The sequence below is a fragment of the Salmo salar genome, chromosome 11 (assembly GCF_965601325.2).
Source record: "Salmo salar chromosome 11, fSalSal1, whole genome shotgun sequence".
In the NCBI taxonomy this organism is placed as follows: domain Eukaryota; kingdom Metazoa; phylum Chordata; class Actinopteri; order Salmoniformes; family Salmonidae; genus Salmo; species Salmo salar.
In genome coordinates this window covers 79,129,302-79,152,838 of record NC_138301.1, presented here as the reverse complement: position 1 = coordinate 79,152,838, position 23,537 = coordinate 79,129,302, and the positions used below count along the sequence as shown (strand labels likewise).

Genomic DNA, 23,537 nt, shown 5'->3' with positions numbered 1-23,537 from the left:
AGCTCATTCAGTGGTATGCAATATTATATATTTCTTGTTAACAAACTATAGCTTTGGCAAGTCCATTAGGACAACTACTTTGTGCATGACACAAGTAATCTTTCCAACAATTGTTTACAGACAGATTATTTCACTTATAATTCACTGTATCACAATTCCAGTGGGTCAGAAGTTTACATACACTAAATTGACTGTGCCTTTAAACAGCTTGGAAAATTCCATAAAATGATGTCATGGCTTTAGAAGCCTCTGATAGGCTAATTGACATAATTTGAGTCAATTGGAGGTGCACCTGTGGATGTATTTCAAGGCCTACCTTCAAACTCAGTGCCTCTTTGGGAAAATCAAAAGAAATCAGCCAAGACTGTACAAACAATAGTACGCAAGTATTGTATTCGGCGCTCGTGACAAATAAACTTTGATTTGATTTGTGTCTTTCATCCCTTGGCTGTAAGGATTGAGAGCTAAGAGGTCTCTAATAGTGGTGTGCAGGGTCTAATTTGGGGCCTGATTCCTGAATTCCTACCCTGGGCTCAGTTGTTGGCTTTTATTAAGAGTTACTGGATGGTCGCCGTTTTGGAAGCTCCGACACAACTTTGCTATTTTGTGAAATGTATCTGCTATAATTTTTTTCAACTGACAAGTACTGTTGAACACCATAGTACCCTCCAAGCTCATCATTAAGCTCGGGGGCCTGGGTCTGAACCCCACCTTGTGCAACTGGGTCCTGGACTTCCTGACGGGCCAGCCCACTGGTTAAATAAATAAATGCAAAAATAAGCATAGAGAAACAACAGTCCATCAAGACATGGTCAGTCAATCCGAAAAACTTCAGGAACTTTTAACGTTTCTTCAAGTGCAGTCGCAAAAACAGTGAAGAGTAGGATGAAACTGGCTCTCATGAGGACCGCCACAGGAAAGGAAGACCCAGAGTTACATCTCCTGCAGAGGATAAGTTCATTAGAGTTACCAGCCTCAGAAAGTGCACCCCAAATAAATGCTTCACAGAGTTCAAGTAACAGACACATCTCATCATCAACTGTTCAGAGGAGACTGTGAATCAGGACTTCATTTTTATGAATTTATTTATTTATTTCACTTTTATTTAACCAGGTAGACCAGTTGAGAACAAGTTCTCATTTACAACTGCAACCTGGCCAAGATGAAGCAAAGCAGTGCGACAAAACAACAACACAGAGTTACACATAAACAAACGTACAATCAATAACACAAAAGAAAAGAAAAATAGAAAAACCTATGTACAGTGTGTTCAAATGTAGAAGAGTAGGGAGGTAGGCAATAAATAGGCCATAGAGGCAAAAATAATTACAATTTAGCATTAATACTGGAGTGATAGATGTGCAGATGATGATGTGCAAGTAGAGATACTGGGGTGCAAAAGAGCAAGAGGGTAAGTAATAAAATGGAGATTAGGTAGTTGGGTGTGCTATTTACAGATTGGCTGTGTACAGGTAAGCTGCTCTGACAGCTGATGCTTAAAGTTAGTGAGGGAGATATAAGACTCCAGCTTCAGAGATTTTTGCAATTCGTTCCAGTCATTGGCAGCAGAGAACTGGAAGGAAAGGTGGCCAAAGGAGGTGTTGGCTTTGCGGATGACGAGTGCAAAATACCTGCTGGAGCGCGTGCTACGGGTGGGTGTTGCTATGGTGACCAGTGAGCTGAGAAAAGGCGGGGCTTTACCTAGCAAAGACTTATAGATGACCTGGAGCCAGTGGGTTTGGCGACGGATAAGTAGTGAGGGCCAGCCAACGAGAGAATACAGATCGCAGTGGTGGGTAGTATATGGGACTTTGGTGACAAATCGGATGGCACTGTGATAGCCTCCAACACTCTACTCAGCAAACTGGATGTAGTCTGTTTTGTAAATGACATTGCCGAAATCAAGGATTGGTAGGATAGTCAGTTTCACAAGGGTGTGTTTGGCAGCATGAGTGAAGGAGGCTTTGTTGCGAAATAGGAAATCGATTCTAGATTTAATTTTGGATCGGAGATGCTTACTGTGAGTCTGGAAGGACAGTTTACAGTCTAACCAGACACCTACATATTTTGTAGTTGTCCACATATTCCAGGTCAGAAATGTCAAGAGGAGTGATGTTAGTCGGGCGGGAGGGTGCGGGCAGCAATCGGTTGAAGAGCATGCACTTAGTTTTACTAGCATTTAAAAGCAGTTGGAGGCCACGGAAGGAGTGTTGTATGGCGTTGAAGCTCGTTTGGAGGTATGTTAGCACAGTGTCCAGAGAAGGGTCAGATGTATACAGAATGGTGTCGTCTGCGTAGAGGTTGATCAGAGAATCACCAGCAGCAAGAGCGACATCATTGACGTATACAGAGAAAAGAGTCGGCCCGAGAATTGAACCCTGTGGCACCCCCATAGCGACTGCCAGAGGTCCGGACAACAGGCTCTCCAATTTTAGAAAGGCAGGGCAGGATGGATATAGGTCAGTTAAGAGTTTGGGTCTAGAGTGTCTCCCCCTTTAAAGAGGGGGATGACCGTGGCAGCTTTCCAATCTTTGGGGATCTCAGGCTAGAAATTGGGGTTGCAACAATTTCGCCGGATAATTTTAGAAAGAGAGGGTCCAGATTGCCTGGCCAAGCATATTTGTATGGATCCAGATTTTGCAGCTCTTTCAGAACATCAGCAGTCTGGATTTGGGTGAAGTGGAAGCAGGGGGGGGGGTTTGGGGAAGTTGCTGATTTTTCCAGCCGTGGAAAAATGCTTATTGAAATAATCGATTATCGTACATTTATTGGTGGTGACAGTGTATCCTATCCTCAGTGCAGTGGGCAGCTGGGAGGAGGTGCTCTTATTCTCCATGGACACAAAACGTTTTGGAATTAGTGCTACAGGAATCAAATCTCTGTTTGAAAAAGCTAGCCTTAGCTTTCCTAACTGACTATATTGGTTCCTGACTTCCCTGAAAAGGTGCATATCGCGGGGGCTATTCGATGCTATTGCAGAACGCCACAGGATGTTTTTGTGCTGGTCACTGGCAGTCAAGTCTGGGGTGAACCAAGGACTATATCTGTTCTTAGTTCTACATATTTTGGAAGGGGCATGCTTATTTAAGATGGAGAGGAAAGCACTTTTGAAGCGCAACCAGGCATCCTCTACTGACGGGATGTGGTCAATATCCTTCCAGGAAACCTGGGCCAGGTCAATTAGAAAGGCCTGCTCCCTGAAGTGTTTTAGGGAGCGTTTGACAGTGATGAGGGGTGGTCGTTTGACCACGGACCCATTACGCACGTAGGCAATGAGGCAGTGATCACTGAGATCCTGTTTGAAGACAGCAGAGGTGTATTTAGAGGGCAAGTTGGTCAGGATGATATCTAAGTGGGTGCCCATGTTTACGGATTTAGGGTTGTACCTGGTAGGTTCCTTGATAATTTGTGTGAGATTGAGGGCATCTTGCTTAGATTGTAGGACAGCATGGTGTTATGCATGTCCCAGTTTAGGTCACCTAACAGTATGAACTATGAAGATAGATGGGGGGTGATAAATTCACATATGGTGTCCAGGGCACAGCTGGGGGATGAAGGGGGTCTATAACAAGTGGCAACGGTGAGAGACTTGTTTCTGGAAAGGTGGATTTTTAAAAGTAGAAGCTCGAATTGTTTGGGCACAGACCTGGATAGTATGATAGCTGCAGAGTTCTATCTCTGCAGTAGATTGCAACTCTGCCCCATTTGGCAGTTCTATCTTGTCGGAAAATGTTATAGGTAGTGATGGAAATTTCTGGATTTTTGGTGGCCTTCCTAAGCCAGGATTCAGACACGGCTAGGACATCCGGGTTGGCGGAGTGTGCTAAAGCAGTGAATAAAACAAACTTAGGGAGGAGGCTTCTAATGTTAACATGCATGAAACCAATGCTTTTACGGTTACAGAAGTCAACAAATGAGAGCACCTGGGGAATTGAAGTGTTGCTGGGGGCTGCAGGGCCTGGGTTAACCTCTACATCACCAGAGGAACAGAGGACAAGTAGGATAAGTGTACGGCTAAAGGCTAAAAGAACTGGTCATCTAGGGCGTTCGGAACAGAGAGTAAAAGGAGCAGGTTTCTGGGCGGGGAAGAATAGATTCAAGGCATAATGTACAGACAAGGGTATGGTAGGATGTGAGTACAGTGGAGGTAAGGCACTGAGTGACAATGAGAGAGGTTTGGTCTCTAGAGGCACATTATAAGCCAGGTGCGGTCACCGCATATGTGGGGGGTGGGACAAAAGGGCTAGCTGAGGCATATCGAGCAGGGCTGGAGGCTTTATAGTGAAATACGACAAAAATACTTACCAAAATAGCAATAGACAAGGCATACTGACATTAGGGAGAGCATGTGTAGCCGAGTGATCATAGGGTCCAGTGAGTAGCTAGGTGAGCTGGAGGCACGGCGATTCAGACAGCTAGCAGGCCGGGGCTAGCAGGCTAGCAGATGGGCCTCAGGGGTACATCGCAACGGGAGAGCCTGTTGAAACCCCCTCGGACGGTTACGTCGGCAGACCAGTCGTGATGGATCGACGGGGCTCCGTGTCGGCAGCAAGCAAATTCATGGTCATATTTCTGCAAAGAAGCCACTACTAAAGGACACCAATAATAAGAAGAGACCTGCTAGGGCCAAGAAACACGAGCAATGGACATTAGACCAGTGGAAATCTGTTCTTTTGCCTGATGAGTCCAAATTTGAGATTTGTGTCTTTGTGAGAAGCAGAGGAGGTCGATGATCGGATGATCTCTGCATGTGTAGTTTCCACCGTGAAACATGGAGGAGGAGGTATGATGGTGCTTTGCTGGTGATGCTGTCTGTGATTTAATTATAATTTAACCTCTTGGGGCTAGGTGGGACGCTAGCGTGCCACCCGTGGTGCACTCCATCAACAGCAGGTGCATTTCAAGAGCGGCAAATTTGAATCCAAATAAATGTCAAAATTCAAATTTTTCAAAAATACAACTATGTTACACCATTTGAAAGATAAACATCTCCTTAATCTAACAACGTTTTACGATTTCAAAAAGGTTTTACGGCGAAAGCATAAATTTAGAGTATGTTAGGACAGTACATTTACAAGAGTTGTGTGTAATGTTTTGTCAAGTCAAAGACAGGGTCACCAAAACCATAAAACCAGCTAAAATGATACACTAACCTTTTACAATCTCCATCAGATGACACTCCTAGGACATTATGTTAGACAATGCATGCATTTTTAGTTCTATCAAGTTGATATTTATATCCAAAAACAGCGTTTTACTATGGCATTGATGTTGAGGAAATCGTTTCCCTCCAATAACCGGCAGTCAAGTCAGCGTCACAAATTAAATAATTAAAATTAGAAAACATTGGTAAAATATTATATTGTCATTTAAAGAATTATAGATTTACATCTTTTGAACGCAATCAACTTGCCAGATTTAAAAATAACCTTACTGGGAAATCACACTTTGCAATAATCTGAGCACTGTGCCCAGAAAAATACGCGTTGCGATACAGACTAGACGTCATGTTGGGGAGATCTAAAATCGAAAATACTATGTAAATAATCCATTACCTTTGATTCTCTTCATCAGATGTCACTTCCAGGTATCACAGGTCCATAACGAATGTAGTTTTGTTCAAAAAAGCTCATCATTTATGTCCAAAAATCTCCGTCTCGTTAGCACATGATGTAAGCCAGCCGGACTTCTCGTCATGAACGAGGGGAAAAAATATATTTCCGTTCGTTCAAACATGTCAAACGTTGTATAGCATAAATCATTAGGGCCTTTTTTAACCAGAACATGAATAATATTCAAGTTGGACGAATGCATACTCTTTTATAACATATTGGAACGAGGGTACCCAACATGAAGTAGCGCGCCAGGTGTCTAATGGGACATCATCGTTCCATGGCTCTTGTTCGGTCAGATCTCCCTCCAGAAGACTCAAAACACTTTGTAAAGGCTGGTGACATCTAGTGGAAGCAATAGGAAGTGCCAAAATATTCCTAAACCCCTGTGTTTTTCAATGGGATAGGTTTAAAGTCAATACAACACATCAGGTATCCACTTCCTGTCAGAAAATGTCTCAGGGTTTTGCCTGCCAAATGAGTTCTGTTATACTCACAGACACCATTCAAACAGTTTTGGAAACTTTAGAGTGTTTTCTATCCATATATAATAAGTATATGCATATTGTAGTTACTGGGTAGGATTAGTAACCAGATTAAATCGGGTACATTTTTTTTATCCAGACGTGCAAATGCTGCCCCCTAGACCCAACAGGTTAAGGAACACTTAACCAGAATTGCTACCACAGCATTCTGCAGCGATACGCCATCCCATCTGGTTTGCGTTTAGTGGGATTATCATCTGTTTAGTGGGACTATCATCCAATTTATCAACCCATGGAGGTCTGGATTTGGAGTCACACTGGAAAACCACACTACAGGCTGATCCAACTTTGATGTAATGTCCTTAAAACAAGTCAAAATGAGGCTCAGTAGTGTGTGTGGCCTCCACGTGCCTGTATGACCTCCCTACAACACCTGGGCATGCTCCTGATGAGGTGGCGGATGGTCTCCTGAGGGATCTCCTCCCAGACCTGGACTAAAGCATCCGCCAACTCCTGGACAGTCTGTGGTGCAACGTGGCGTTGGTGGATGGAGCGAGACATGATGTCCCATATGTGCTCAATTGGATTCAGGTCTGGGGAACGGGCGGGCCAGTCCATAGCATCAATGCCTTCCTCTTGCAGGAACTGCTGACACACTCCAGCCACATGAGGTCTAGCATTGTCTTGCATTAGGAGGAACCCAGGGCCAACCGCACCAGCATATGGTCTCACAAGGGGTCTGAGGATCTCATCTCGGTACCTAATGGCAGTCAGGCTACCTCTGGCGAGCACATGGAGGGCTGTGCGGCCCCCCAAAGAAATGCCACCCCACACCATGACTGACCCACCGCCAAACCGGTCATGCTGGAGGATGTTGCAGGCAGCAGAACGTTCTCCACAGCGTCTCCAGACTCTGTCACGTCTGTCACATGTGCTCAGTGTGATCCCGCTTCATCTGTGAAGAGCACAGGGCGCCATTGGCGAATTTGCCAATCTTGGTGTTCTCTGGCAAACGCCAAACGTCCTGCACGGTGTTGGGCTGTAAGCACAACCCGCACCTGTGGACGTCGGGCCCTCATACCACCCTCATGGAGTCTGTTTCTGACCGTTTGAGCAGACACATGCACATTTGTGGCCTGCTGGAGGTCATTTTGCAGGGCTCTGGCAGTGCTCCTCCTGCTCCTCCTTGCACAAAGGCGGAGGTAGCGGTCCTGCTGCTGGGTTGTTGCCCTCCTACGGCCTCCTCCACGTCTTCTGATGTACTGGCCTGTCTCCTGGTAGCGCCTCCATGCTCTGGACACTACGCTGACAGACACAGCAAACCTTCTTGCCACAGCTCACATTGATATGCCATCCTGGATGAGCTGCACTACCTGAGCCACTTGTGTGGGTTGTAGACTCCGTCTCATGCTACCACTAGAGTGAAAGCACCGCCAGCATTCAAAAGTGACCAAAACATCAGCCAGGAAGCATAAGAACTGAGAAGTGGTCTGTGGTCACCACCTGCCGAACCACTCCTTTATTGGGGGTGTCTTGCTAATTGCCTATAATTTCCACCTGTTGTCTATTCCATTTGCACAATAGCATGTTACATTTATTGTCAATCGGTGTTGCTTCCTAAGTGGACAGTTTGATTTCACAGAAGTGTGATTGACTTGGAGTTACATTGTGTTGCTTAAGTGTTCCCTTTATTTTTTTGAGCAGTATACATTTGCAGACCTTTTAGATATTTATTTACCATCACAAGAGGAAAATAAAAAAATATGATGAAATGGGAAATAAGAGAAAAAACACAAAGGTAAACACCAGCAACATGTGAATGAGGACGTATAAAACAACGGCACAAAAAAATGACCCACTACCCTAAAGTATGGATAAGAAAAAAAAGCACAGAGCAACAGTTTTTGAGCTCCCGAGTGTCGCAGTGGTCTAAGGCACTGCATCTCAGTGTTAGAGGCGTCACTACAGACACCCTGGTTCGAATCCAGGCTGTATCACAACCGGCCGTGATTGGTAGTCCCATAGGGCGGTGCACAATTGGCCCAGCATCATCCGGGTTTGGCTAGTGTAGGCTGTCATTGTAAATAAGAATTTGTTCTTAACTGACTTGCCTAGTTAAATAAAGGTTAAATAAATAAAAACGGGGTGAGACAAACGGGAGATATAGATCAGCAGGAATAGACACCATCCATGGTACCACGATGTTGTAGACAGACTTTGCTGGACACTGTTTCTGCGCTGGACTGTGCAGGCGCACTGGAAGCCTGATGCGTGGGGCTGGCTTTGGGGGCGCCAGACTAGTGACACGCACCTCAGGGTTAGTGCGAGGAGCAGGAACAGGATGTACTGGACTGGGCAGGCGCACTAGAGGCCTGATGCGTAGGGCTGGTTTTGGAGGCGCCAGCCTAGTAACATGCACCTCAGGGCTAGTGCGAGGAGCAGGAACAGGGTAAACTGGACCGAGGAGATGCACTGGTGGCCAGATGCGCTGCACCGGCGCACTTCTCCCTGGCTGCCGGCTAACTCTCGCCTGGCAACGCTGCGCAGCCCTTATTGATTGCACCGGACTGTGCTTGCGTATGGGCAACACAGTGCGTATCTCCACATAACAAGGTGCTTGCTTGATCCGTCGCTCCCCATAATAAGCACGGGGAGTTGGCTCAGGTCTCCATCCTGACTCTGCCCAACTCCCCGTGTGCCCCCCTCCCTTAGTTTCCTCTCCCAGAAACGTCATTCTGCCTCCCACGTCCATCCTTCTCGTCGGTGCTCCAATCCCCGCTGCTTGGTCCTTGTTTGGTGCTCCAATCCCCACTGCTTGGTCCTTGTTTGGTGGGTGGTTCTGTCATAGGCATCGTACCGATTGGACCAAGGCGCAGCAGGTAAAGTGCTCATCTTCTTTCTTTATTAAAGAACACACTTAAACAAAATAAACTGACGACGAAAACAGTCCAGTAAGGTGCACAGACTATACTGGAAACAACCACCCACAAAACACAAGAGAAAACATTTACATTTACATTTAAGTCATTTAGCAGACGCTCTTATCCAGAGCGACACAACAAACCCAACTAAATATGGCCTCCAATTAGAGACAACGACAACCAGCTGCCTCTAATTGGAGGTCATTGCCAAAAACCCAACACAGAAATACAAAACTAGATAAACACATAGAAATAGATAACATAGAACCTAAAGCAAAAACACCGAAACACACAAAAGAAACACCCCCTGCCACGCACTGACCAAACTACAATGACAAATAACCCCTTTTACTGGTCAGTACGTGACAAATATAGCCTAGTGCCATGCTAAAATGCTAATGTAATGACACACTGTTAGCTATGTGAGGCATAGTCTAATATAGCTTATCTCACCGCTAAACACTCAAGGCTCTTTCCTGTCTCTAGGCTACTGTGCGCCATTGACGTAGCCTACAATAAATCCATCACAGGTTTGAGTGCATTTCCACACGAAATGCTCTAGTTTAAATCATTAACACTTTGTGAGCATACAGTATAAATAGCTTATAAACCATTGAATAGTTAGATAACTTTAAGTTGACCATAACTCGCATTCAGCTCGCATGAGATTTGCAAAACTGAAAAGCTGTTCTGACGTCTCAGACTGAGGCAGGTGTTTCCCACAAATATAGTGAAGCCGCTTCCCCCGTGTTTCACACAACAATACCAGATACCAGCTGGTAGGCTGCTGAATTCATCCCCCACTCCAGGAGTCTTGACAAGTAGTTCCTAGATCCTAGCCCGCATACATTTTAAAATTACCTGTAAAAACCATGGGACTTCCACTTGGCTCTACAGAGGGGGCAAATGAGCGTCTCGTGGTTCTGCCGGCATTCCTCAGCCCCTGCGAGACACAGACAGAGAGACAGACAAAATTAGCTCTATCCCCAGTTTAGATAGGGGACAATGCACCGACTGGCTGTCAAGGAAGTCAAGGCTCTGATAAAATGGAGCAAAAATTAGACTGGAGTTTAAAGAGAGAAGGGAAGGGCCTCGGGATGAACATATAAGACTTCTATCGAGGGGGCTATAGTGTGAGTGTGTGTGTGTGTGTGTGTGTGTGTGTGTGTGTGTGTGTGTGTGTGTGTGTGTGTGTGTGTGTGTGTGTGTGTGTGTGTGTGTGTGTCTGAACATTGTATCCAACATTGTATCCAAAAATAAACTGGTCACATTCAGGACATTGTAAGGACTGTGTTTGTGCTAAATGTTTCTGTGAAAAAAACAGTGTAGCCAGCACAAACGCTGACTGCTGGGTCAATTTAAACTGGACGTTCTAAATAAGCATTCTAATCACACTGGTTTGAGCATACTCTGCAAGGACCACAATAGAATGATCACACCCTTTTGTTGGTACGTGTCAAATGGTTAAGAGGAGATGACCACTCCACTCAAATTTCAGTGTCAACTCTCTGATATGAACTGAAGCCATGTGTCTCATGTGTCCTCTCATCCATTGGCACATTGAATGTATACTTTTCAAGCATTGGGAGTAGCCCTGTCAATTTTCTCTCATTACTGTATGTAGAGTCAATCACATACACAATCACATTATTACAAATCAATGTGATTTTAATCCATGCTTAGACTAGCTCATTCTTAGCTCTTTTGTATAACTGTGTTGTTGTTTTTGTCTTCTCAGTCAAATCCTGTCCTGCCCTCAGTGGAAGAGTAGAGCTCTTCTCTAACACCATCTGTCCATGATGAGCCTGTCCTGCACTGAAGTCAAGCCTCTGAACACCTCAACTCATGCCTCATACCCTCATTTTATCACTGCTGTGATCCCTTCCCGACACTGTAAGTAGCCCTCATTCACACTCCCATAATATGTTACTATAAATATCTTTATTAAATGTTTTAGGTTAAAATAGTTTGAAACACACTTTGTCGTTTTTGTGCGGTCCACGCCTATACCGTGGGTCTCCCATTCTCCTCAATTTGTCAAGTCACCAGCCTCCACCGTTTCTGATAGTGTACAGTTGTCCTCACAAATGGACATGCAGTGGTGGTGCAGTTTGTTCCTGCAGCCCTCCTCACACACAGTCAGACTCTCCTCATCCAGCATGTCCAACAGACAGATAGGACACATCTGCTCCTCCTCCTCCTTCAGACTACTGACAGAGAGGGGGGAGAGAGGGGAAGATGGATAGAGAGAGAGAAATCGATTAAGGGAAAGAAAGAGGGATGAAGAAAGACATGGGAGATAGGGACAAAGGGAGAAAGAGTGAGAGAGAGCACAAAAGAGCGCGAGAGAGAGCACGAGAGAGAGCGCGGAGAGAGAGGTATAGGGGAGAGAAACATTAAGAGACAGAGAGACGGAAAGGAAAGGAAAGATACAAATAAAGGAAAAATTAGCAAGTAACATTTTTGGTTCTCCAAAGAATCAGTGTACCGTTAATGTAAAAATCTAAACATCTATCAAAACATGTATCAAAATACAACTTGGATGTATTCAAGGGCCTTCTGGCAAAATAGGTTTTACAGTACAACAGCTAAACCTGGTGTATCTGTGTGCTTTATGTGCGATTGACTGTTCATGTGCGTGCGTGTGTCTACTCTACCTGCTCCCATTGCTGGAGGCGCTGGAGGTGCTGGATGGACAGGACGTGTGGGGGTTAGACATGCGCAACACAAACATCTGGATGGTATTGCGCGATGGCGCCTTGATGCGCGAACTGCGGCGATTGTGATACTTCTGGAACAAGCTCTCCACCTGGATGACGTGGAGACAATGATACAGTTAGATGCTGATCTTGGGTCAGTTTAGCATTTTCCCCACTTGTGATTAAGGCTAGGATTGGGGCAGAGGAAGAGGATCCTAGATCTGTCCCTAGGGGAAACTTTACCCCGGAGCCAGTTTACCATTGAGGTCAACCTTAACCATCATGAAGTATCTACGTATATCTAACGTGCATTCAATACAGTGCAAGTCACTGAAAGTTATCCTCAATGTAAATGGACATATGCGACCCGATTCAGGAAACTAGACAAGTCACGACTTCACACAAGAGCCGTTTGAACGTAAAAAATATGTTTTTTTAATCAAAATGCATTTTTTGGGAAGAAATGCCTTCTCGAACATGTGAACTTTCATGTGCCGTAATAACAAACTTGTATGTCATCTGTAAATATGAATACATTTGCTAAATTACGAGCCTTGTTGGTTAAGCCACAGAAAAAGTCAGCAACCTTCCCACTAGCCATAATTGGCTGAGCTAATGAGTGGGCTGAACATGCTGAGAGAGGAAAGAGGATTCGTCTGCCATATAGAGGACTTCTGTCTATTTGTGCTGGTCAGTCTGTTGGTAATCCTGTCGAGCACAGTTTTTTGGAGCTGCATAGCTAAGTGTCCACTCTCTGGAGGATCAAGTTTTGAAATCAGTGGAATTAGAGTTGGATAGCTAAAGAGATGGAGAAAACCGGATTACATCTTCAAACTAAGGGCAACTGTGGCATGTCATCCATGACAGGGAGACACGTCCATCATGCATGATGATGTATACAGGTAAGATAGTCTAGCATTAGCTAGCAGAATTTTTTGATATTACATGTTTCTAATTTTGACAGAAAGTGGCTTCATTTCAAGCTAAAGTGTACTGTTAGCTAGCTAGCTAACGTTAGCTGGCTGGTTCCCAACTGATGTTATTATTCGTATTCCAGAGCTGTTTGCTTTGCTAGTTAGAGCCTAATTTTAGCTAGCTAACATTGAACCTGGTTGGTTATCTCCCAGCATATTCATGCAGTGTAGTAACGACATGATTTGGCACTATGCTCATTGTTGTTTAACTATGTTAGCTGGTTGGCTCGTTACCTAACATTGCGTGACATCTGGTTTTACACGTTGTTTACCTAGCTAGGTTCATTGTTTACCTAACTAGGTACTATAGCTACATGTCTTAAGCTAAAGTGTATTGTTAGCTAGCTAGCTAACGTTAGCTGGTTGGCTAACATTGAACCTGGTTGGTTAACTCCCAGCATATTCATGCAGTGTAGTAACGATATGATTTGGCACTATGTGTCACGTCCTGACCAGTATAAGGGTTATTTGTTATTATAGTTTGGTCAGGACGTGGCAGAGGGTATTTGTTTTATGTGGTTCGGGGTGGTGGTTTATTTAGTAGGGCGTTTGATTTATTATTTCCGGGTTTTTGGGTAATGTTCTATGTTTGTATTTCTATGTGGTCTCTGGTCTTTTGTATTTCTATGTCTGGTTTATTGGGGTTGGACTCTCAATTGGAGGCAGGTGTTTTCTCGTTGCCTCTGATTGGGAGTGCTATATATGGGTATGTGTTTGGTTTAGTGTTTGTGGGAGATTGTTTCTTGTTTTGCGTGTGTGAGCCTGACAAGACTGTTTTGTTGTTCGTCCGTTCTTCATTTTGTTATTTCGGTGTTTTCTTGGTTTAAAATAAAATACAAGATGAGCATCCACATTCCTGCTGCGTTTTGGTCCTCCATTCCCGACGACAACCGTTACAGAATCTCTCACCACAAATGGACCAAGCAGCGGAGTAAGGAGCAAGGGGAATTCAATATGGACTGGCGGGAGAGATGGACGTGGGAGCAGATTCTGGCCAGAGAGGGCCCATGGAGGAAGTCTAGTGAGGACCGGGAAAGCTACCGGGGAACACGACTGGCGTTTAAGCCTGAGAGGCAGCCCCAATAAAAAAAATTGGGGGGGGCACATGGGTAGTTTGGCTGGGCGAGGAGTGAGCCCCAGGCCAAATCCCCGTACCTTTTCTGGGCAACCAGTGAATGGACAGGTCCCGTGCTTCAGGGTAATGGGTACTGTGGCGAGGCCAAGTATTTTTAGGCCGATACGCGCAATACCAGCGCCCCGCATTTGCCAGGGGGAAGTGGGCATCCAGCCAGAAAGAGCGATGCCAGTTCTGCGCTCGAGACCACCAGTATGCCTCTACGGTCCAATGCATCGACATTCCTGCTGCGTTTTGGTCCTCCATTCCTGACGACAACCGTTACACTATGTTCATTGTTGTTTAACTAGCTAACGTTAGCTGGCTGGATCGTTAGCTAACGTTACGTGATGTGTGTGGTTTTACACATTGTTTACCTAGCTAGCTACATGTCTTAAGCTAATGTGTACATCACGTGTTGAACATTGCCCGTGTCTGTAAACGTCTACAAAGAAGCGTAATGAAATTGTTGCCAGCAGAGCTGGTTAGACTATTTTCATGTTATCCATAAGTAAACAAATCATTGGCCAAAGCGTCAAGTGTGTGCTCGAAACAAGATGGGTGGGGCTACATTTTAAGAGGGTGTGAACGATGCTGAATGGGTGAAGACAAAAAAGAGCTTTTCACTAGGTACCAAAACATTCAAATGCCATTGAGTTTACAAGTTTATCAACTTTCAAAGAAGAATTACTTTCCCATTGTTGCCCAACAATGCAGTATGATATACCATTTTGTAGCTCTGAGTCTCTACTTTAATCGAATGTAAAAAAAAAAAAAAAAACACAATTTCAAGTTTTGCTACATAAGACCGAATCCAGGTGGTGAGTCACATATTCTAAAGTGGACATATTCTGGCTCTTAAGTTTTTAGAAAATTGGTCATTACATACAATGGGTTCAACAAATCATGTATACCCCTTTCACACCATTGTGCTGAGCCGAACCATACTGTGCTGGCACGGATATTGCCTTTCCACATTTTCCCGTCCAGCACAGTTCAAGCACTATGGTGGATAAGGGGAATTATACAGATTGGTTAGAGGGCATGTCAGTTGGTTGCTGGAAGGTTACCTCAAAGTTTTTTAGGCTTTTCCTCCAGAGCATTGGGTCTGAGGGCTCCAGCTGGAAGACTCGGAGCATGACGAAGAGGACGTGGATACAGAATGCCCCTCGGCCACAGCTACAGGTCTACAGAGAGAGGGGAGGATGAACTTAGACCGGGGGTTACTCACGAATGTGTGTGTATATACATACAGTGGTCACATACACAGTCCATTATGGTCGCAAACACACACATCTTCAGCGACTTCCCTTTTTCGACAGAACACTAAGTCAAAAATCACTCAGGAGAGCCCAATTTAATCTACACCTGATTAAGAATCATTGGATGCGTTCCAAATGGCACCGTAATCCACATATAGTGCACTACTTTTGACAAAGGTAGTGCACTATATAGGAAGCAGAGTGCCATTTGGGACGTAGACCTTTAGTAAGAGGAGCTCTACATCAATCCAGCTCTATAGTAGCAAATGGCTGGGTAAAAAAAACAAGCTGGCCAATGTACAAGTAAAGTAAATTCTTAAGGGATACTTCAGGATTTTGGCAATGAGGCTCTTTATCTACTTCCCCAGAGTAAGTGGAACTCATGGATATCTTTTTTTATGTCTTTGCAAGCAGTTTGAAGGAAGTTGCATGCTAGTAGATACCATAGACTTCTAGTCATTGCGTTAACACTAGTTAGCATTGGCTCGCAAAACTACCTCTTAACTTCCTTCATACTGGATGCAGAGACATAAAAATGAAATACATGACTTCATCTGACTCTGTGGGAGTAGATCAAATATAATAAAATCAAATGTTAATTGTCACATGCGCCAAATACAACAGGTGTAGACCTTACCGTGAAACGCTTACTTACAAGCCCTTACCCAACAATGCAGTTCAATAAAAAGAGTTAAGAAAATATGTACTAAATAAACTAAAGTAAAAATAAAAGAAAAAGTAACACAAGAAAATTACATAACAATAACGAGGCTATATACAGGGGGTACCAGTACCTGTTAAGGAGCCTTTTGGACCTAGACTTTGCGCTCCGGTACCACTTGCCTTGCGGTAGCAGAGAGAACAGTCTATGACTTGGGTGACTGGAGTCTTTGACCATTTTTTGGGCCTTCCTCTGACACCGCCTAGTGTAAAGGTCCTGGATGGCAGGAAGCTTGGCCCTAGTTATGTACTGGGCCTTACTGTCAGATGCTGAGCAGTTGCGATACCAGGCGGTGTTGCAACCGGTCAGGATGCCCTCGATGGTGCAGCTGTAGAACTTTTTGAGGATCTGGGGACCCACGCCAAATCTTTTCATTCTGCTGAGGGCGTTGTCGTGCCCTCTTCACGACTGTCTTGGTTTGTTTGGACCATGATAGTTAGTTGGTGATGTGGACACCAATGAACTTGAAATTCTCGACCTGCTCCACTACAGCACCGTCTATGTGAATGGGGGCCTGTTCGGCCCTCCTCTTCCTATAGTCCACGATCAGCTCGTTTGTCTTGCTCACATTGAGGGAGAGGTTGTTGTCCTGGCACCACACTGCCAGGTCTCTGACCTCCTCCCTATAGGCTGTCTCATCGTTGTCAGTGATTAGACCTACTACTGTTGTGTCGTCAGCAAACTTAATGATAGTGTTGGAGTCGTGCTTGGCCACTCAGTAGTGGGTGAACAGAGAGTACAGGAGGGGACTAAGCATGCACCTTTGAGGGGCCCCAGTGTTGAGGATCAGTGTGGCAGATGTGTTGTTGTCTACCCTTACCACCTGGGGTAAGGAAGTCCAGGATACAGTTGCAGAGGGAGGTGTTAAGTCCCAGGGTCATTAGCTTAGTGATGAGCTTTGTGGGAACTATGGTGTTGAATGCTGAGCTGTAGTCAATGAACAACATTATCACATAGGTGTTCCTATTGTCCAGGTGGGAAAGGGCAGTGTAGAGTGCGATAGAGATTGCATCATCTGTGGATCTGTTGGGGCGGTATGCGAATTGGAATGGGTCTAGGGTTTCCGGCATGATGGTGTTGATGTGAGCCATAACCAGCCTTTCAAAGCACTTCATGGCTACCGACGTGAGTGCTATGGGGCGGTAATCATTTGGGCAGGTTACCTTCACTTTCTTGGGCACAGGGACTATGGTAGTCTGTTTGAAACATGTAGGTATTACAGGCTCGGTCAGGGAGAGGTTGAAAGTAGACACTTGCCAGTTCGTCCGTGCATACTTGGAGTACACATCCTGGTAATCCATCTGGCCCAGCAGCTTTGTGAATGTTGACCTGTTTAAAGGTCGTGCTCACATCAGCTACGGAGAGCGTGATCACACAGTCGTCAGTAACAGCTGGTGCTCTCATGTATGCTTCAGTGTTGATTGCCTCAAAGCGAGCATAAAAGGCATTTAGCTCATCTGGTAGGCTCTCGTCACTGGGCAGCTCGTGGCTGGGTTTCCCTTTGTAGTCCGTAATAGTTTGCAAGCCCTGCCACATCCAACGAGCGTCAGAGCCAGTGTTGTAGGATTCAATCTTAGTCCTGTGTTGATGCTTTGCCTGTTTGATGGTTCGTCTGAGGGCATAGTGGAATGTCTTATAAGCTTCCGGGTTAGAGTCCTGCTCCTTGAAAGCGGCAGCTTTAGCTCAGTGTGGATGTTGCCTGTAATCCATGACTTCTGGTTGGGATATGTGCGTACGGTCACCGTGGGGACGACATCGTCGATGCACTTGTTTATGCAGCCGGTGACTGAGGTAGTATACTTCTCAATGCCATTGGATGAATTCCGGAACGTATTTCAATCTGTGCTAGCAAAACAGTCCTGTAGCGTAGCATCTGCAAAATCTGACCACTTCCTCATTGAGCGAGTCACTGGTACTTCCTGATTTTGTTTTAGCTTGTAAGCAGAATCATGGTAGATATGCCAAATGGAGGGCAAGGGAGAGCTTTATATATGGGTCTCTGTGTGTGGAGTAAAGGTGGTCTAGAGTGTTTCAAATTCTGGTTGCACATATTACATGCTGGTAGAAATGAGGTAAAATGGATTTTAGGTTACCCTGCATTAAATTCCACGGTACTAGGAGCGCCGCTTCTGGATGAGCATTGTCTTGTTTGCTTATTGCCTTACACAGCTCGTTGACTGCGGTCTTAGTGCCAGCATCGGTTTGTGGTGGGAAATAGACAGCTACGAATAATATAGATGAGAACTCTATTGGTAGATAGTGTGGTCTATTGCTTATCATGAAGTATTCTACCTCAGGCGAGCAATACTTCGAGACTTCTTTAATATTAGACATCACGCACCAGCAGACATTGACAAATAGACACACACACCCACCCCTCGTCTTACCACGTAGCTGCTCTGTCCTGCCGATGCACGGAAAACCCAGCCAGCTCTGTATTATCCGTGTCGTCATTCAGCCACGACTCGGTGAAACATAAGATATTGCAGATTTTATTGTCCCGTTGGTAGGATAATCTTAAATCGTAGATCGTCCAGTTTATTTTCCAATGATTGCACGTTGGCCAATAGTACGGAGGGTAGTAGTGGTTTACCTACTCGTTGACTAATTTTTACAAGGCACCCCACCCTCCTCCCCCCTTTTCTCCATCTTTTCTTCACGCTAATGACAGGGATTTGGGCCTGGTCTAAAGAAAGCAGTATATCCTTCGCGTCAGACTCATTAAAGAAAACATCTTTGTCCAGTTCAAGGTGAGTAATCGCTGTTCTGATGTCCAGAAGATCTTTTTGCTCATAAGAGATGGTAGCAGCAACATTATGTACAAAATAATTTACAAACAATGCAAAAAACAAACAAAATAGCACAGTTGGTTCAGAGCCCGTAAAACAGCAGCCATCCCTACCGGCGCCATTATAACAATGGAATAAAGGGCTTCATTCCAAGTGTCCCTTTAAAACTAAAATCTATTGCTGTAAATGCAATTTGGTAAAAGTTGGGGTCTTGTTGCAGCTTAGCCTCAATCTTGCCAGACCGTTGTAATCTCGCAAACTTGCATCAGCTAAATCAAACTGACACAAAAGGCCCAATTCCAACTAGCTACTTATACATTTGAAAGAACTGTATAAGCATAATAGGTAATACAGTGACCTTGTCTTCTGATAGGCTAGGTGGAATTTCTGTAATATTGAACACCTATCCAATAATTTTGATTACCTAGAGGGTAGAGGGAGTCAATTTGAAATTGAGCGTGAGTCTTTTAATTCTGTCTAATCTTTTTTCATTGGTCTGAGTGGACTGCGAGCACTTCTTATCTGTGGGCCAATGAATAATTCTGTCAATTTTTTTTTTCATTGGTCTGAGTGGACTGCGAGCACTTCTTACCTGTGGGCCAATTAATAATTCAGTCTAATCTTTTTTCATTGGTCTGAGTGGACTGCGAGCACTTCTAACCTGTGGGCCAATGAACACCCTGTATTTGTTGTCAGGGCTGTCTCCTCCAATCAGGAAGGAGTTGGGGCCTATCTGCTGCAGTAGGTAGAGGCGGGCCCTCATGACCTTGTTGACACGGCGATTAGTCTCCTCAACAACAACAAATCAACAATAACAAAATTACATTAATATTAGATCAAGACAGCCTCAGAGAAAAACTAGTCTTAATCCTCTCCCATTCATAGTTATTGTCTAATAAATAGTCACTTAGGACTTAACAATTCTTCAAACCCAAAGTGAAGAGGGTTAATATCTAATCAATGGTATATTATTATAAAATGTCTTGCATTCTCATGTTTCTTTAACTCACATCATAGTTCATCGTAAAATCTATATTATTATCACTGCATTCTTGGGAAAGAGCTATGAAGTCAAGGTAAGAATTTCCCTGTACTGTTTTACATCTGTTGTATCCTGTGCACGTGGCGAATAAACTTTGAAACTTGAAACTATATGTCTATGCATTCTCAAATAATATGAAGTACGCTTAAACACGTAGCTGATGTTCTCATATGTGTGTGTGTGCATGCTACGTATGTGTGTGTGTGGCTAATCACTGGCACGGGCGAGGCCCTCTTCCTGTGCACCCCTGGGGACTCAGGCTTCTCGCAGGCCCTGCCAGAGGAAGAGGAGGAGGAGGAAGAGGGGTGTCCGGGGGAGGGGCTGCGGCAGCCACCGCTCTGCTGGGGGGCAGCGCTGGTGAGCGTGTTGGATTCATCCTCGGCCCCCTTGCAGCCTGCCTTGCTCCCGTCCGGTCGCAGGAAGACGGGCTTCACCACCTGAGAGGGAGGGAGGGAGGGAGTTAGAGGGGGAATGGGATGTCAGTAGGCCAAATGAGGGCCAAATGACAGTTCCATTACAGTGGCTAAATGCAAAATACGGCCAAAACCCTATTCCCTAGCCACTCCTGTAGATCTTAGAGAATTGTCAATCAGAAGGCAAGATGTAGCTATATTACCATAATACTTACATTGAGTATACCATATATTAGGGACACCTTCCTAATATTGAGTTGTTCGGGGCATGGACACTACAAGGTGTCAAACGCGTTCCACATGTTGACTTCAATGCTTCCCACAGTTGTGTCAAGTTGGCTGGATGGCCTTTGGGTGGTGGACCATTCTTGATACACACGGGAAACTGTTGAGTGTGAAAAACCCAGCAGCTTTGCAGTTCTTGAGACAAAACAGTGTGGCTGATACCGACTACCATACCCCGTTCAAAGGCATTTAAATCTTTTGTCTTGCCCATTCTCCCTCTGAATGGCACACAGGGGCTAGACTAAAGGTACATTTAGAAGTCAGCATCTGTGTCTGCTGTGATAGACTGGCTGCAATTTAATAGAGCAATGCCCAGAGTTGGAAAATGTCCAATTCCCTTAGTCTGCTAGATTTCACTTAGTCATGAAAAAAAAATCTTTATTTCAAAGCAATAACAGTATCATATCAGTCTTTAGTAGAGTAGGGAATATTTGATAGTCGCTTGTATCTATAATGTTGAGTGTGACACAGTAAGCAAAGCACATATGTACTGTTTGTGTTGTTCTGTGATGTTTGTGTGTGTGTATCGGTTTGTATATTTCATGTGTGTAACATTCCTGCATGTGAGTGTATATTTATATGGACATGTGTTTATGCATGTGGAGATACATGGATTTATATGTTAATGTGTGGACATATGAGGGCTTATCTTTATATGCGTTTGGACGTACATGTTTATATATATGCTTCTGTTGGTGTCGGTGTTTGTGTGTGTCTCTCCATGTGTAACAGTGTGTGTGTGTGTCTCTCAGTGTGTGTTTATAGGGCTGGAACAATTACCGTATAACCATGTAACCATGGTTATGGATGAAGACCATCATAATATGATAAACACTACATGAACAAAAGTATGGGGACACCTGATCGTCGAACATCTCATTCCAAAATCATGGGCATTAATATGGAGTTGGTCTCCCCTTTGCTGTTAGAACAGCCTCCACTCTTCTGGGAAGGCATTCCACTAGATGTTCGAACATTGCTGCAGGGACTTGCTTCCATTCAGCAACAAGAGCATTAGTGAGGTCAGGCACTGATGTTGGGAAATTAGGCCTGGCTCACAGTCGGCGTTCCAATTCATCTGCCATGCTGAAACAGGAAAGGGCCTTCCCTAAGCTTGGAAGCACAGAATTGTCTAGAATATCATTGTATGCTGTAGTGTCCAGCATATTGACTGGTACTTGTGTAATTAATTAACAATTTATTTGATTAATATTACGTTTTTTCTATTCCAAGAAAAACAAAAAACCCTCAGTTTCCATTAGAATGGAACAGACAATATGGTGCTGTACAACGTAACTGTCGGCAGTACAGTACTGGGCTATATAGCTAAAGAATAGGCTGTTCTTGTAAATAAGAATTTGTTCTTAACTGACTTGCCTAGTTAAATAAAGGTTACGCTAAGAGCATAACATTTCTGCAACCTAGTTTTATAATTCTAATAATTACATTTAGAGGATTGGAGGACTCTAAATGAATATCTAAGGGGCATTTTCCATTAGGATCTGTGAGAATATCTGAGAATATCTAAGGGGCTTTTATATATTTATAAATGTATTAATAATAATCGCTTTGTTTAAAAAGTAACAATATTTTGGAGATTTTGTTTTCATTTAACCTAGAGTGAGCGAGAAAAAGGCAATTCTTGAACATGGGGTGAGACATTCTCACTAATTTGTACATAAAGCCAATCTTATTTAGAATAATTTATTTCTGGAGAAACCTAACTTGATTATTTAGCAGACATGACTTGCTTATATTCATGAAGACGATAACATTTACATTTTACATTTACGTCATTTAGCAGACGCTCTTATCCAGCGCGATTGGCAAAGGCAATCTGTAATCTGCTGGCATCACGGCACGACATCAACATCGTTCTAATTACACTCAGAAGAGAGTTGAAGAAACTTGCGTGGACTTATGGATAGGCTTGGTAAGAAATGTTATATATACAGTGGGGAGAACAAGTATTTGATACACTGCCGATTTTGCAGGTTTTCCTACTTACAAAGAATGTAGAGGTCTGTAATTTTTATCATAGGTACACTTCAACTGTGAGAGACGGAATCTAAAACAAAAATCCAGAAAAATCACATTGTATGATTTTTAACCTGTTAGGGCTAGGGGGCAGTATTGACACGGCCGGATAAAAAATGTACCCGATTTAATCTGGTTACTACTCCTGCCCTTTGGATAGAAAACACCCTAAAGTTTCTAAAACTGTTTGAATGGTGTCTGTGAGTATAACAGAACTCATATGGCAGGCCAAAACCTGAGAAGATTCCATGCAGGAAGTGGCCTGTCTGACAAGTTGTGTTTCATCTTGGCTCTTTTTATTGAAGACTGAGGATCTTTGCTATAACGTGACACTTCCTACGGCTCCCATAGGCTCTCAGAGCCCGGGAAAAAGCTGAACGATATCGAGGCAGGCTCTGGCTGAAACACATTATCGCTTTTGGCAAGTGGCCGATCAGAGTACTATGGGCTTAGGCGCGTGCCCGAGTCGACCCCATGCTTTATTTTCTTTCGTCTGTTTACCTAAACGCAGATTCCCGGTCGGAATATTATCGCTTTTTATGAGAAAAATGGCATAAAAATGGATTTTAAACAGCGGTTGACATGCTTCGAAGTACGGTAATGGAACATTTAGAAATGTTTTGTGACAAATTGCGCCATGCTCGTCACCCTTATTTACCCTTTCGGATAGTGTCTTGAACGCACGAACAAAACGCCGCTATTTGGATATAACAATGGATTATTTGGGACCAAACCAACATTTGTTATTGAAGTAGAAGTCCTGGGAGTGCATTCTGACGAAGACAGCAAAGGTAATAACATTTTTCTTATAGTAAATCTGACTTTGGTGAGTGCTAAACTTGCTGGGTGTCTAAATAGCTAGCCCTGTGATGCCGGGCTATCTACTGAGAATATTGCAAAATGTGCTTTCACCGAAAAGCTATTTTAAAATCGGACATATCGAGTGCATAGAGGAGTTCTGTATCTATAATTCTTAAAATAATTGTTATGTTTTTTGTGAACGTTTATCGTCAGTAATTTAGTAAATTCACCGGCAGTGTTCGGTGGGAATGCTAGTCACATGCTAGTCACATGCTAATGTAAAAAGCTGGTTTTTGATATAAATATGAACTTGATTGAACAAAACATGCATGTATTGTATAACATAATGTCCTAGGAGTGTCATCTGATGAAGATCATCAAA

At 44.0% G+C, this 23,537-nt stretch overlaps 1 protein-coding gene across 1 annotated transcript in view; it reads right to left on the bottom strand.

The window, feature by feature from the left end:
- LOC106562896 (mitogen-activated protein kinase kinase kinase 1) overlaps positions 1-20,506 on the bottom strand; it is an 81,563-nt gene extending 61,057 nt beyond the window's left edge. Inside the window, exons 1-7 of the mRNA XM_082957558.1 lie at positions 20,492-20,506; positions 19,835-20,056; positions 19,239-19,379; positions 14,876-14,992; positions 11,676-11,827; positions 11,104-11,225; positions 9,880-9,961 (exon numbers count right to left, since the gene is read on the bottom strand). Of these exons, the coding sequence (XP_082813684.1) occupies positions 9,880-9,961; positions 11,104-11,225; positions 11,676-11,827; positions 14,876-14,992; positions 19,239-19,379; positions 19,835-20,056; positions 20,492-20,506 (851 nt within the window). The remainder of the gene's footprint in view (positions 1-9,879; positions 9,962-11,103; positions 11,226-11,675; positions 11,828-14,875; positions 14,993-19,238; positions 19,380-19,834; positions 20,057-20,491) is intronic.
- Positions 20,507-23,537: the final 3,031 nt, after the last annotated feature.